Source organism: Diabrotica undecimpunctata, chromosome 7 (assembly GCF_040954645.1).
Source record: "Diabrotica undecimpunctata isolate CICGRU chromosome 7, icDiaUnde3, whole genome shotgun sequence".
In the NCBI taxonomy this organism is placed as follows: Eukaryota; Metazoa; Arthropoda; class Insecta; order Coleoptera; family Chrysomelidae; genus Diabrotica; species Diabrotica undecimpunctata.
In genome coordinates, this window is record NC_092809.1 from 100,065,707 (window position 1) to 100,082,784 (window position 17,078).

Consider the following 17,078-nt stretch of genomic DNA (forward strand, 5'->3'; position numbering starts at 1 on the left):
AAGTGATATAAAAACCTTCAAAATGACGTTTTCTAAACGTTCCTATCCATATTTGTTGCTTAGAAAGTTGCAAAATAAGTCAGAAATTTTGTGTTTTTGTAAATGTCCCATCCTTTTGTCTGCAGATAACAATCAGTAGTATCAAAAGCAAATCTGCCTGCAGTACTGATGGACTTTCCATAAAAATTTTCTTAAACCTCCCAAAAAATGTGTTGGAAGTCCTGGTCTCACTGATTTATGATTCCTTTGAAAAAGGCATATTTCTAGAGTGCCCAAAGACAGCCATTATTATTTCTCTTCACATGGGTGTTGAAAAATCGAATGTCTGCAACTATAGATCCATTGCCTTACTACCGGTCTTATCCAAAATAATTGAGATACATAAAAGCCCGACTTATGTCCTTTCTTGTTGAAAACAACATTTTATCACAAAGTCAGTTCGGCTTTTTATCTAATAAATATACCAGTGACGTTATGTTTTCCGTACTACATGAGGTCTATCAAGCACTAAACAATAATCTTTACACTGTCACTGTTTTTTGTGACTATGCCAAAGCTCTTGATTGTGTAAATCAAGACATTTTGATAAAAAACTAAATTTCTACGGAACTCAAGGTATTTCTTTGAATTGGTTCCAATCTTACTTGGGAAATAGGAAGCAAGTAGCTAAAGCAAATGATACTGAATCTAGTCACAAAAGCATTGTATGTAGTGTACCACAAGGTTCAGCATTGGGTCCTCTACTTTTCCTTATCTTTATATAAATGACATCACAAGTTAAAAATCGATGGAAAAATTTTTCTTTTTGCTGATGATACCAGTATCACCTGGAGGAACTCTAATATTGGAACTCTTCATGCAACTATAACTTCTAATCTACTTACAATAAAAATCTGGTCCGACTTTAATTTACTCTCTTTTAACGTAGATAAGACAGTAGTATTATCCTATAAAGGAGCTCTTCAACCCTTGCTTCTTAATACCAGCCAGATCAGTATCGTTGATTCTGTAAAATTTCTTGGTATTTTTATAGACAGCAACCTTAAACGATCCCTTCATAACGATTTGTTAAGTAAGAATCTAGCCTCAGCCTACTATACAATAAGATCTGTTTGCAAGGAAATCAATTTAGCATCTTCCAAAATAACATATTTTTCTTTGTTCGATTCTCATCTTCGATATGGTCTTCCTTTTTGGGGTTCTAGTACAACTGCCCAATCTGATGTTATTTTTAAATACACCGTTTTCAAATTTTAACTCTTCCCTCTATATATATATTTTAGAAACTGTTTGCTTAATTCATTACTACACCACCAGAAATTTAATCTTTGATGTGTATTTACCGATTCCGTCCACTGAGTTAGTAAAGAAATCTATTTTATGTTCGGCAAAAAAATTATACAACCATCTCCCTTTGCAACTAAAATCTGCAACTTCTTTTCGTAAGTTCCGTAAAATGCAAAAGCTTATCTATCTAAAAGACCATATTATTCAGTAGAAGAGTTTCCTAACGAATAACTAAGAAATTACAGTATCTTTATGTACAAGTAACTAAAGTATTTTTATATATATTTGGGTATCACATGCAGCAACTTAAATTTATTAGTTCGTAAGGTTTTCTTATGCAATTTGCAATTTATTTTAATTTTATAATGGATTGTGTATTTTATTATCTTTTCTTTTGTAATATTGACGATTTATATAATTTCAGTAAATTTTAAATTATTATTGTTATTTTTCGACTTTTTGTAAGCTTGTTCCATAAAATTGTACAATTTTCAGTGACAATAAAGCATATTTCTATAACAAACTAGTTTTTAATATTACAGAGGATATTCATATTCTGGCTATATTTGTGCAAAAAGTTACTAAAACTAAAAATATATTGTTCTGGAAACCTAGCAAAGGAAAGAAAAACTGAAGAAATTTATGACTGTAAACAACTCTTTTGCTATATGTTAGTTAAGTCAATCCATGAAGGCTTCCTTAAAAAGTGTAGTAGTCTTTTTGGATGCATTTTACAACACATCAGCCTTTTTCTATCAAGGGAAAAATAAGATTGTATAATTATTGTCAACAAATAATACTCTATTGTAAGAAGCAACTATTTTTAAAGAGAAAAATGCAACAAAGGAGGAAATAAAGCGCATCGAAGCAAAGTTATTTAGGCATTGTACAATGCAAAACGTTTTTTGTTAAGAAGCGTCTTTCAAATTTCCATAAGTTCTATAAGGATCTTGACTTAGAAGACAAATCTGGCTTTAAGTTCCAATTCTTTATGTCCTTTCTCTTCTATAATAACCCTCAGATAAGTCAAGTGGTCAACTCTCTCGAATTTATATTCTCCTGCTTCCTTTGATGCGAAAGTGAACTGATCATCTTTTTTTTTGCTCTGTTCTTAGATTTATGATCCTAGTTTTTTTCTAGGTCAAAATATTTTTCTTGATTCTCTATTCTTTTTTTTTAATTCATTTTTTGACTAACTTAATTAACTTTTATTTTAGTAGATTAACAGTTATTTTTTTGCAGATGAAACAGAAAGAGATAAATCGCAGGGGAATTGTTACCGAAGTACTTCGAGGCATGCCGCCGACAATAAGAGCTCATTGCCATCGATTATCGCTGCTGCTTGATATTCTGCCACTATTAGTTGCGATAATTACTCCTAATTTCAGACCTGTGAGTCTACATCTGTACACGAAGGAAGAAAAAGAAAATATGTTGAGAGTAGTGAATATTATGATCGATTACAATCTGAACTATATACAAGAGAGGCTGCCTGATGGAAATTATGTTTTTAATTTGGGTAAGTAAACTTTTCTCATCCATAAAGTTTTTAATATTGTTTTGAAGCTATTTTATTGTGTCATCTTGTCATATTGTGCGATTTATTATTTTTGTTGGGAATAAGCCACAATTACTTTAAAATAAGGGTATTTGTCCTTTCTCTACGTATTTATATGTGTATTCCTAATTTATTTATACATCTAACTTAATGTATTCAAAAACTTTGATTCTAATTATTTTTGTAAGCGGATAAGGAATCGAAATTTTAGCAAGTTCCGTTACTTTTTGTACACACTGTATACGTTTTAGACTAAGGCAATTTTTACCAATGGACGTTTGCTTAAATATTGACAAAAATCATATAGCATAAATTTCTTAAAATTTTGTGATTTTTGAATAGTGAGATATTTAATTTACACTCAGATGAAAAAAAAAAAAAAAAACGCAACGGAGAAAATTTTGGTCAAATTTAAAGTATTTTAATTTTTTTATTTTTAGCCTTATTTTGATGATTTTTTTAGCACACTGTGTATAAATTTATAAATTTCAATTTGGTATAGTCAGTTTTTTGATAAAATTTTATATTTGACGTATTGTACGGGGTTAATTAAAACGTGGTTTTATTATCCTAACTTTGAAACATCCTGTGGAATAATTCTGTTTGCGAATTTTCGTAAAACCTATTTTTCGGTTGTATCCATGTCTCCTAAGCATTGCGTTTTTTGTTTCATGTGAAAATATGCCTTGGTTCATTTTTTAGAGCAAAATGAATTTGCCACCCACAATTTAGGACTTTTTTTAATTTTATGATTATTTTTTAGTTATTTTGTAATACGACGAGGTGGCTTTGGTGACTGTTATCATTATGTCATATTAACACTTACATTTTGTTTACCTATGATTGATCATGGTTCTTAGTGTCGAGGATTGTGCGAAAACCGTTGTTCTGGTTGAAGATGGGCGAAATTATGAATATGTGGCTCACTCATCGCTCTACCATACAAAGGGTAGTGGAATGTTTTATACGAACTGGAACAAACAAGCGTAAAGCGGGAAGTGGCAGGAAGCGCAAAACTACCGCTTTAGATGATCGTTTTATACGAGTCAACGTTTTGCGGAATCGTGATTTAACAGCAGTGCAAACAAGAAATCAGCTTCAAGAGGTTCGAGGCAATAATGTAAGTGTATTTACAGTTCGTCGAAGATTACATGAATTTGGTTTGCAAAGTTGCAGACCAGCAACTGGGCCAAAATTACTTCCAAGCTACGGAGTGGCTAGACTACAATTTTCCAGGGAACATTTACATTGGAATTTACTACAATGGAGTAATGTTCTTTTTACAGATGAGTCGAGATACTGTCTTCACTCATCAGATGAAAGAAAACGAGTATTGCGTCGAACTGGAGAGAGATTTGCGGAGTGCGCTTTCAGTTCCCGTGTTAGCCGTGGAGGGGGTTCGGGATGGTATGGGCAGGAATATCCCGAGAGGCGCACACTGAATTGGTATTTATTGAGTGTTCGTTGACTGCACACCGGTATATTGAGGAAACTTTAGCGAATCACGTAGTACCCTTTTCTCAATATATCGGCGATGATTTTCTATTCATGCAAGATAATGCGCGACCCCACTCTGCAATGTGTGTCACGCAATACTTAGAGGAAGTTGGTATTAATAAAATGAACTGGCCAACGTGTTCACCAAATCTGAACCCAATAAAGCACGTTTGGGACATGCTTGGTAGAAATATTAGAGGTCGCGGAGTACCAGCCCCAATTAACGAACTTCGCTTGGCTCTAGAAGAGGAATGGCAAAACATCCAGTAAGATGATATTCGCAACCTCATAGACAGCATGAATCGACGTGTACAGGCAGTTATAGAGGCTAGGAGAGGCAATACAAAGTATTAAGTTATTTTTTTGTAGTTTTTCTTTGTTTCTTTGTTATCTGAGTACTTAGGTTAAGTTACATTTAAGTTTTTTTTATGTTTTGTTATTGTGATCATTGTTCATTAAAACCAAGATAATTTCGTTGCTTTTAATCATTATTCAGTGCATCACATACAGTGCTTCTGGGATGTCGATATGACATTCCTTCGATATCAGTCACCAAAGCCTCCATCGTCGTATTACAAATTAACACAAAAGATAATGGTAATAATAGGAAAAGTCGTAAATTGTGGGTGGCAAAGTCATTTCGCTCCTAAAAATGAACCAATCCATATTTTTACATGAAACAAAAAACATAATACAAGGTTTTACGAAAATCCGCTAACGGAATTATTTCACAGGATGTTTCAGAGTTAGGATAAAAAGCCAACTTTCGATTAATCCCGTATGATAAGTCAAATACAAAATTTTATTAAAAAGCTCATTATACTAAATTAAAATTTATAAATTTATACAAAGTGTGCTAAAAAAATCATCCAAATAGGGCTAAAAATAAAATTCTCCTTTGCGTTTTTTTGCATCTGAGTGTAGATATCTAATTTTGTTTGTTATCCTTACCTATCCTCCCTTGATATTTTTATTGTTTTTCCTGTCATACGTTGCTTTTAAGTTTTATTCTTCTTTATATCCTACTACCTTTTGTGATCTAATGATGGCCTTAATTTTAATTCCAGAACCAAACGTAAACGAAGTTGTTTTCTTAGAAAAAAACGTTCCGTTTCAAAGACGAACTCTTTCTTATTCGAATAGGCAGCTGATCGCTAGGGAAGTGGAATTAGAGAAGATGCGTCGATTTGAACAACCCAAAGCAAAAGAAGCCGTAAAGCAAGCTAAACCCTTAGAAAAGCAAACTAGCATAAGTGATAACCAGTTGCCTAATCATTTGCAAAAGTTGAAAGCCAAATTTGTCACGAGTGCGAAACCGGTAAGTCTCTGTTTTTAATCCTAAAACTAAAAATTCTAAGTGTGTTAAATTTTTATTTTGGGAAAACTTTATGGTTTTCTTTGTATATAAAAATCTCGTGTTCGGTCTTTGTCCACGCTAATATCTGAAACTACTGAACCTATTCCAATAAAATTTGATCAAAGTGTATTTGTTGGTCCAACTTAGGTGATAGGATATTTTTTATCTCGAAGAATGACCATTATTTTTATGTGAACTCAAAATGTTTTATACGACTCCACCTCTACGTTTAACAAACATTGGTAAAGGCCCGTTAAAAAACATTATAAACATTTCATTTAATTACACGAAATACAGAGTACATTTTTAACGTTAGTTAGTAAATTAATTTCAAACTATATTATTTTTAAATATCTTATTTAGTTTATTCGCTCAGTGCGTGACCATGGTAGGGGTACCTTGAAACGATGCCAGCGTGCGTAGCGGCGAAATATGACAAAATTGGACACTATCTTTTTACGCATAAATTTTATCAAAAATGTGTGCAAATACATGTTGCGTATTTAGTTGTGCTAATAATAGCAAAAATAGTAAGTGTAGTTTTTATAGGTTCCCAAAGATTACATATAAATTAGAGAAAAGAAAAAGATGGATCCGTGCTATTAATATGAAAAAGGAAATATCACTTAACTTCATTTTTATGCAATTGAAATATTTAAATAATTTATCTTAAATGATATTTTATAAGGCTTCAAGCTAACTGCAGAGTGCCTGATGACTTTAGCTTTTATATCATAACTTTTGCTATTACTGTTTTTAATTATATGCTCTTTCACGTGAAAAACTTGATATGCCAGTTGTAGATTTTTAACTTTTCTTTTCCGTTTGGACTTAAAAAGATATATTATGATGAATTTTGAGAAACCCACTTTTTAATACTACATTTATTTTGTACATAAACTGAAAAAAAATATAATTAAAAAGTTAATTATTAATAATTGTCAATTTCGCCTGTATTTAACAATGTCAAACATATGTCATTAATGTCATATGTTTAACCTGAAAATTGGTTGGTCCAAAAATGTCAGATGAAGGCGGTAGGTGTCGCGTCAGTCACGCACGGAGCGAATATAATAATTAAATTTACTATCAAATGATATTTATATTCTATTATTAATTAAATATTTAGTCTGACTCATGTCTGACTTTGACTGGCCTGTCAGATGTAAACAAACTATCAGAAGTAAAGGTTTGTTAATACATTAATGCCCAAAATTAAATTTTTATCAAAATGAAATCAAAACTTCAGAATGAAATAAAGAGAGGTTGTTTTTAATCTTCTTCTTCTTAGAGTGCCATATCCCTACGGAACGTCGGCGGCTACCATGCTTATAATATTGTTATACTGATCTTGGTCTTGCGCTACGTGTAGCAATTGGTCCGCTGTCAAACCTGTCCACTGCCGCAAATTCCTCAACCAAGAGAGTTTCTTCCGTCCTATCCAACATCTGTTTTTAATAGCAATGTGCAAAATTTACGTTTTTTTTTTCTTTTTTTTGACGTATTGTATACACCATACGCTGGTCAATGAAGGACACAATATTTCATAAAACATTATTTATTATTTTAAAATTTTTACAACGTGTGGTATTTGGTACACTTGCCACATTTGCCGCACTTTCGTTGTTTTTCAATTTTGTCCACAAATGACCCACATTATCCAAACGAATTTCGTCAGCAACATGTTTTGAAGATTTTGGACGTACTCCACGTGGCGTTGGAATATCTGGAGCGTTCAGCAGGGCCTCCACTATTCGCCTGTAAAATTCTAATAAAGAAATTGCCTCAATGTTGTGGTAAAGAAGCCACATGTTGGCTATTGTCCCTTTCAAGCAAAATCTAAATATCACCCAATACCATTTTTTAGATCGAATTCGAATCCTATATAAACCTCTTAGCTCATCCAATAAGGCTATACCACCCATTCCCTTGTTATACATTTGCGCAACATTTGGTTGGGGGACCGCTATAATTTTTCTGTCTTTTCTGGACCATCTGTTACAGTTTCCTATAGTAAATATTTCTGGCGTTAAAATATTAGTTACCATAGTAACTTCATTATTGTCATTTCAGCGAACAAGAGTGAGCTGATGTTCTTCGCTATGTAGAGCGTGGGAACACGAATTTGATTTTTTATTTATTTGAGTGGGGCTCTTTCAATCCTGTCTTTTCTAATTGTGCCGATACAGTGTATCTTTTGATCTCCCTTGTCAGTAAAGGTAAAGATGTAAAAAAAATATCAATATAGATAACAGATTTTTGTGGTAAAAACCATGTACACAGGTTTTCGGTTTTTATTGAGGGCAAAAAAAAGCTTTTCGGTGGTTACGGAACTTCCTAAAGAGTTACCCTGTAATTTATCTCCACTTCCAGTATAGGGACGAAATTTTGCAAGGTAACCTTTATTGGTCGCAATGCACCAGAATTTATATCCGTAACGGATGGGTTTTTCTCGAATTAACTGCTTCATTGAATGATGTCCATAATACGGCTCCATGACTTCAATCTGTTCAGCAATGGGTGGTATTCAGAGAGAATAAGGATGCCAAAGTATTTATATAAATCATCAATGGACAAAGAAAAAGGGTAGGATTTTTGTGAAGCGTACTTTACAAAAATAGTCCATAAATTTTTCATCAAAAAATAATTTAAACACATCATTGGCTTCAAATTTTGTTGTTTCCATTCATTTAGTATATGGGCTTCCATATATTTTTTGAAAATATCATTTATTCCCTTTTCCAGTTTTTTTCTTCCCACTTACGATCAATTATTTTCATAGATTTTTTTCTATTTTCAGAATCTTGTGAAATGTCTGCAACCGCCCTTTTTCTTTTGTTACCTGATTCGTGAGTTAGTCACAGTTGTATTTGACAGCACTGTTTTCTCAATTGCTGTATTTTTTTCGAGAAACAGTTGTAATATCCAGGGTTTGAGATAGTGTACCTCGGCTAATACTTTGAAAAGTGTAATTGAACTGATCTTCCTCAAAACTTCCGGCATCATCTCTGTCAGAATCATTTCCGTCATTTGGATAATGCAACGTGAGTTGAACTTCGTTACACTGGTTAATTTCTGAGCCAAAGTATCGTCATCTTCTAAACTATCATATATTTTTAACAGTTCCTCTACATCTTTGGGATTATTAGGACCGTATTTTTTCATCATTTTTTCTAAAACAGAAACAATATTCATTAGTTACCACGATTGCCCAGCGTATTATATATCATCAGCAAGAATTAAAGATCTTTAAAATACACAAGGAATCTACGTTCCTGTATTTGGCTGTATACCATATATTAAAAAATTTATTAAAAATCCTTTGTAAAAGGTATATAATTTTTAAAAACCCAAATGGGTTGTTATAGACAAAACGTTTTCGGAATCCATTATTCCATCATCAGTGTCTAGGTGCACATGAGTGTAGCCACTAAATACATGGGTAAAAACCCGTTAACAAAAATTTAGTTACATTTGTTTTACATTATATTATATAAATTGCTAGGATGCTAAAGTTACCGTTGGATTAGGTAACATGGCGACATATGACTCCACGTTGAAGTTGCAAGTCCTGAGACGGTGTGTCTACGAGGACTTAAGTTGCTTCCATTAAGTCCTCGTAGACACACCGTCTCAGGACTTGCAACTTCAACGTGGAGTCATATGTCGCCATGTTACCTAATCCAACGGTAACTTTAGCATCCTAGCAATTTATATAATATAATGTAAAACAAATGTAACTAAATTTTTGTTAACGGGTTTTTACCCATGTATTTAGTGGCTACACTCATGTGCACCTAGACACTGATGATGGAATAATGGATTCCGAAAACGTTTTGTCTATAACAACCCATTTGGGTTTTTAAAAATTATATACCTTTTACAAAGGATTTTTAATAAATTTTTTTTATCTTTAAAATACTCACCAGTATAAATTTCAATACTATTTATGTCACATCACCCTTTACCGCCAAGCGGTTATACATTTCTAATGTTATGATAAACAGTTACCTTCTAACATCTACTCTGCAACCTATATGGGGTTTAAAACAACTGTTTACTTTTTTTCTGACAAGTAGATGGCGAAATGTGTAGCAGTGTCTCGCGTATTACTTAAAATACGGTGGGTATTAATGGGTTAATACGTTATCAGCTGGCGTTACTAGCAAATTAATAATTTATTAAAATATTATAACGTAGGTACATAATTTCTTTAAATTATAAATAATAATTAAATAATAAAATTACTTTATTCAATTTTAAAAATATTATTTAAATTTAAAAAATACAGATAAAATAGTATAAAGCTTCGCGCTAATCTACAGTAAAACCTACTGTATAACATTTTTTATAATAACTCGAGAATGGCTTATTTTGATTTTGTTTTTTTTTTGAAATTAAAGGAAGGTTTAAAAGGTGAGAAAATATGAGAAATTATAAAGAACTAGTAGAAGCAACAGTTTTATTTTCCCATACAAACAGTTACATTATAGTCTTATACAAAATGTTTTATTCGAGTTCACCTCTACAGTAGTAGTTCATTTAATCTATATATTAACATAAAATGACGTTTAACAAGTATCATTTTTTGAAATTTTGGAATATTTGTAGAAGTGCAAGAAATGTTTAAAAGATAAAAATAAATTTCATGAATTAACATGTAAGTGTTTGTACAGCAAGATCAAAGTGCAATCGTGTTTTCGAAGCAGTCGTTAGACATTGGAAATGGTACAGTCGCTATTGACACGTCGACAGGATTTATCACATTACCCACAGATTTCTGTTATTTCACAGACTCGAAATAACTACTAACTGTGACTCTTCAGTCGACAGACGACGGAAGAACGGAGTGAAAAAACGAAGTGCGTGTCTGGTAGCCCAACAGACATGACTAAGATAGTTCGATAATTTATGGCCAATAGGAGGGCGTTCGTCACGTGCAGACTCAAATATCACGCGGTCATTTGTGTTTATTCTGCCCGTAGCTCGAAGTTGAATTTACTTTAGATAGTATTACGTATGGTTGAACTCGTATTGAACTAAGAATTACAATAATATTACAATATACAGTGTTGCATTAAAAAACCAAAGTGACTAATGATATCAGAAAAATGGTAGATCTGGCAACATGGCAAGCATCAGATTTGAAATCTTTATATTAAAGAATAGGCGTAACCCGGGTTTTGTACAATTCGGACAATCCATTTAAGAGAGTATTAGGCGTTTCCAGACTTTTGGTCCACCCTGTATAAATAATAAATAAGAAATAATACGGTATGTTTTTTATTTTATATCAACATTTAAATCTCTCGAATATCATTCCTTAATGCTTATTTCACAGTCTTTTCTGCGGTATTGATATAAATAAATGGTTTTCTGGTTAAAAAAACAAAGTTAGACTGTTGATACCAAAGTAATTTATTTCACTTATAAATTTTCCCGAATCTCCTAGCTTGTCTCAGGCAAAACAAAAGCCTCCCTTTACTGTTATCTTTATAGAAAGCCAGACATCTCAACTAGTTCTATGATCAATTTATAACAGCCATCTTCTCTGCTTTATTGTCCTCTGCGAATGGCGAATCGAGCTCCATTATGTCATAATTAAAACATGGAAAATATAAGGAATATAATGGATCTTTTCATATTCTTTTGTTGTTCCTTTCATATTGAAATCGTGGCGAGCTTTATTGACCGATACAATATTAATACGCTGCAAATTTTGTTTTTGGAAACCCCCTTATAAACGATTTATCATTTTATACTACAGAGGCGGACTCAGACTCAATTTACGGTGCTAGCATGCATAATATTAACCCATTTAGGGCCGTTGATGTGTTTACACAACATAGCACACATTATTTTTTTATTAAAAATGAATTCAACAAAACTGATAAATTAAGTTCTTCATTTTTACTTTTTGGGGAAATGTCCAAAAAATTCAAACTTTTTTACGTTGTTCTGAAATTTTCAAAAATCAAAATGTCATAATCATTTTCATAATTTTGGTACTCACTTTTTATAAATATATTTCAAAATTCATAATAAAATTTAAATGCTTGACCTATATGACCCTCCTCTCCCCTTAATTAGATCATATTATGTTCATGCGTATTGTATGCGTATTGCGTATCAACAGCCATTGTAAAATGTCAACAAAAGTCTTGGGAGGTACGAAAATAATGTTCGGAAAAGTACATAAACGGCTTTTGTCTAGCCCTACAACTGTTTAGTCTTCATCTGATCGAGTTCGAGTGTATGTTTTTTAATTTGTTTTATGTAAAATATGCCTAAATTTTTTACGCAAAGGTAGGTAGAGCTGGCCTTAGACGAGGTGGTACGTGAGTTGAGCGATGAAAATGGTACTTATATCTTTATTCTTGGAGGTTTGTTTATTTTTTCTGTTAAGTTTTACTCAGCAAATTTTTTGTTCTTTCTAGAGCAAGTTGACGCTCTTTATATTCCACCCAAGGTAGATCAATTGACAGACGAGGAAGATTTCGCAGAGGACCTTGCAAATAATGGCAAGAATATTGACATAGCAGGCACTTTCGAGATTCATTCCAGCCTAAAGGATCTAGATGAGGAATCTGATAAAATAAGAGGAAAAACTTTTGTCGTTAGCTTTTTAGCAATCAAGTTGTCAGGCATTCGTATTATGTGTCCGGCTCATCTAAGTCGCTGTGTTTTAATGAACGTTACGACATCTGGTTCATTAAAGAGTTGGTATAATTCGAAATTAAATCTTTTGCGCCACTGCCCTTAATCGTTTATCACTCCAAATATTTTGCGGAGTATCTTACTCTCGAATATTCCCATAAGCCTTTCATCCTTCTGCGTTAGAGTCCATGTTTCCGCCTCTTATGTGAGGACCGGCCTCAGCAGTGTTTTGTATATAATAATTTTAGTTTTTCTTTGGATATTTCTTGAGTGGAATTGTTTTTGGAGTCCATAGTATGACCTATTTGTAAGGTTTATTCGTCTTTTAATTTCTTTGCTTGTTTTATTGGTAATAGTCACTAGCGAGCCAAGGTATGTGAAGCTGTCAACACGTTCAAAGATATGACTTCCAAATGCTGTTTCCCGTTCCTCATTTGCTACAGGATCCTTAGTAACCAACATGTACTTGGTTTTGTCTTCGTTGATGACTAGACCGACCTGTTTCGACGCCATTTCCAATTCTAAGAAATATTTCTTAACATCTCATTTGCTACGCCCTAATATGTCAATGTCATCAGGCGTATGCTAAGATTTGTATCGATCTATTGTAGATAGTACCGCTTTCTCTAATTCGTGTGTCTCGGACTGCCTTTTCCAAAGCAATATTAAATAGGAGACAAGCCAGGACATCCCCTTATGTGAGTCTATCCTTTATCTCAAAGGATCGAGAATTTTTTCCCTGTATTCTAACGCTGGCTTTTAAGTTAGACATTGTCATTCTCGTTAATCGGATAAGTTTTCTGGTATACCAAACTCACGCGTTGATTAGTATAGTACTGTTATCTTGACACTGTCATATGCGGCCTTAAAGTTGACGAATAGCTGATGGGGTTCGATGTTAAATTCTAATGTTTTCTCGAGGATCTGTCTTATTGAAATGAATCTGGTCAGTTGTTGATTTTTCTGGAGTAAATCCGGCCTGGTATTTTCCAACTACTCCAACTGTGTAAACTTGTAGCCGTTCTTAGAGAATATTTGCTAATATTTTGTAAACAGTTGTTAACAGGTTTATACCTCTGTAGTTGTCACTGGAGCTGATCGCCTTTTTATGTATCGGGCATATCACGCCTTAAGACCATTCACAGGGCATGGTCTCATTTTCTAGACAAGAAGTAAAAGTTTATGCGATGCTTGTAGCAGGGCGTCGCCACCATTCTTGTAGAACTCACTATAAATTCCCTTAATAGTTTCATTTTTAGTTTTATCATCTTTTGTCAGTCATTACCCAATAACCGTGCAACAATCAGTACCATATATCATATCTGATCTTAAGGCTGTTAAAGTTTTATTTACTTATGGGTATATTATCTTATCTCTTAATCACTTAAGGGTAGATTAAATTCTTTGAAATTAATTTATAAATAATTAATAATTATAAATAATAAATAATTATTTCCGTCGACCGTCCATTTATGATCAATTTTAACACCCTTAAAATCATTGATTAATGACCCCTATTAATGAATGATTTTCTATTAATGAACGATTTCATTATAGGCAACACAACATACATTGCTTGCATAAATTAATTAAACGCTCTGTGATTGGCAGTGCCCTGTGGTGTAGGCAACCAAACATATACCTATTTATATTCCCACTAAAAAAATTAAAATGAAGTAGCCACTGTTAGTACTATCTGTCATCGTATGTCATTATTTACTTTATTGTTTAAAATTCTGTGAATAACTAAATAAAAATTTAAACAAAGATATCTTTATTTCTGAAAAGTACGAAAAGTTTTGTAACGAAATCGTGAATTAAAATGGCGATTAACAATCTCGAACATTAACGCGCTCGTTCCGCTTACGCGTTAAAATATCTCAATTGTTAATCACCCTTATTAATACACTTGTTGGTTAAATAACTATTAATAAATATATATATATATATCATAAACTTTACATACATAAACCTTGACTTCATTGGTGTAGTGAACCTCAGATTAATTACTATGGTTTATTTTCTTAAATTGTTTGTGTTTCATGTCAGCACAAACAGTGTCTTCACCTGGTATTGTTATGTAGGTATCTACGTTAATGATGAGGTGTTTGAAGCCTTGTATACTTCATTGAAAATGAACTCACACTATTCATAGAACCACCCCAATATGTTAACTTTTTTGACATTACCGCTATGTTTATTGTGTATAACTTAATGTCACACTTGATCGGGTATATTCCGGTTTTAGTAGCTATCCATTTATAATTTTAACAATATCCGTGCTTTTGGAATTCTATTTGATCTAAATGTTAGAAAGTATTCTGTTCCTAAACTCAATTTTTTTTTATATAGTTCTGTTCTTTGCTCTTTTTACAAAAAACTGACTTAGTTCTGTTTTTGTTTATAAAAGGTTCATAATATGTTAAACTTTTGCTTCAATTCCATCTTTTTATAGCTGCATATCTTTGTAAGGTAAGTTGCTAGAACGACATAAGACGGTATGAAAAATTGTGTCAAGTGTTAAAAATGTTTTTTCATAAGGTAGCGTTAATAAGTAAAGTTTTCCTGTTATATAAAATAATATTGGAGTAACAACACTTATTTTACACCCTAACTCCATCCCTGGCGTTCAACGATTTATCATTTTAGAAATATGACTTCTCGAGGATGTATACGGAATTCATTATTTATTATTCTTGCGTTATTTTTGGGCACTTAAAAAGGGTTTTGTCAGGTTTCATAACATCTGACCACCGACGCTTCTCTTTGTTCGCTGAAAGAATAAGGAGATAAGTTCTTTTTGGTCGAATTTCAATTTCGAGAGGAAAATATGAGCTTGGTTACGGAAAATCTCGATTTAAAACGATTATTTGGAAAATTTCCAACAAAAAATGGTTTTTTGTTTCAATGAATGAACTATTCTAAAGATAAATGTTCGGATACTAATTTTCTAAAGTTGCTCTGCTCTCTTGTCTAGGTATATCGTTGTTGATTATTATTTTTTGTTCTATTTATTTATTTATCTTTGTCAAATTGACGTTGGCAGTTGCTAAAGGCACATTCTTTCGCTTTTCATTCATTAATATTATTCATATAAGAATATATTTAAATGTTATATGTAATTGTATATGAATAATAAAACATATCACGGTGTTTTATGCTTACATCACTACCTCTTTCATTTTAGATCCGTTTTTCACCACTTCCCCTTAAGGGATTTCTTTTTTTTTTCTCATTACTTTTCGGAACTTCTCATGTCATATTTCTAACTATTCATTCTTCCAACCTTTTTAGACAAACTAACCATAATAACATTTATTTTGCTTCACTAGTTTAGAAGTTCACGTACATTCAGCATTTGCTAGCTCTTTCGGTTTTTGTTTCATTTTATTTTTATTTTGTTTACTAAATTTTATTTTAGCTATCTTTAGACAGCTTTGTAATTATTAAGGACCCGACAGGTTCTTTTCGAAATCTAGTCGTTCCCCGTTCATCCATCTGTCTGTGCGATAACTCTGGAAACTTGTATATGTGTTCCGTTTGTTGTAAGGAAGAAGCATGTTAAATTTGGAGCTAATAAGTCTTCTTCTTCTCAAATGATGGCTTTTTATTGAACAAAAGGTCCTAAAATAAAAGTTCTAGTTTCGGAACTCGATTAATAAGTACCTAGTGGTGCATGGAAGAACTATACTATAACTTGGGGTAAAGAGAACTTCATACCAATTAAACCCCTCCTTTTTCTGAACGAGAAGACCTATAGTAGAAGTCACAGTTAGAATGCAGTTTCGGTCTTACGGCGCTCAGCGATGCCGCTCCTATGGGCACAGTGGTAGGTGTGTGGTAGTTTGGCGATGGACTGAGAAATCAGGATCGTACGCGCTTCGTTTCAAAAATCTTTACTCATTAATTTAACTGAGTTAAATAAGAGAATAAACAAAAAACAAGTTAATTCTATAAAAAATGCCTGTATACATAAAATATCTAATACCTCGTAAATACTTACAGTACCTGGCCAAATTATTAGGCCAAACAAGGAAAAATTTACTATATGAAGTTATTTCTCTTATGTTTATGAATATATATGAAAAAAATTACTGTTTTGTTCTTTTTTGTGAATATTAACTCATATGTAATTAAACTGTACTAAAAAAGTTAATAAAAAACTTTTATTTATTAAAATAGTATAATTTTTACAAAGTAGAGATAAATTTAATATTTTGTATGTCCGCCTTTGGCTGCTAAAAAACGTCGAGGCATGCTCTCAATATAGGCTTGAATAGTTTCCTGGAGGTGAGGATTATGATTCCATTCATATATGAGCGTTTCAAGTAACTCCCTTTTATTAGTAATGTTTTTTTCGGAACTTTGTTTTTTTCTGTCAAAACTTGAAAAACGGATTCGTCCGAGAAGCAGAACTGAAATCAACAAAATTTTTAGAAATGCTCATGTTTTTTTAGTTTATAATATTGATATTCTAGCAAAACAACACAATTATACTTTTTTCCACTCTTCCACAGTCCAGTTTTTGTATTTTTTTGCCCATTCGAAATGTTTCTTTATCATAGCCGGAGTAAGCCTTGGCTTTCGAGCTGGTGTCCTAGCTACAAGTTTGTTTTCGATAACTCTCCGATGAACTGTTCTTTCTGTAACACAAATTCCTTCATCTCTTATCTCCTGGGCAAGTATTCGTAGTTGTTTCTTTCGTAGTTTTAGGCAAATATC

The 17,078-nt window shown here is 32.5% G+C and overlaps 1 protein-coding gene across 1 annotated transcript in view; it reads left to right on the plus strand.

The window, feature by feature from the left end:
* cutlet (chromosome transmission fidelity protein 18 homolog) overlaps positions 1 to 17,078 on the plus strand; it is a 159,219-nt gene that overhangs the window by 31,720 nt on the left and 110,421 nt on the right. The window contains exons 7-8 of the mRNA XM_072537881.1: positions 2,530 to 2,806; positions 5,410 to 5,660. Of these exons, the coding sequence (XP_072393982.1) occupies positions 2,530 to 2,806; positions 5,410 to 5,660 (528 nt within the window). The remainder of the gene's footprint in view (positions 1 to 2,529; positions 2,807 to 5,409; positions 5,661 to 17,078) is intronic.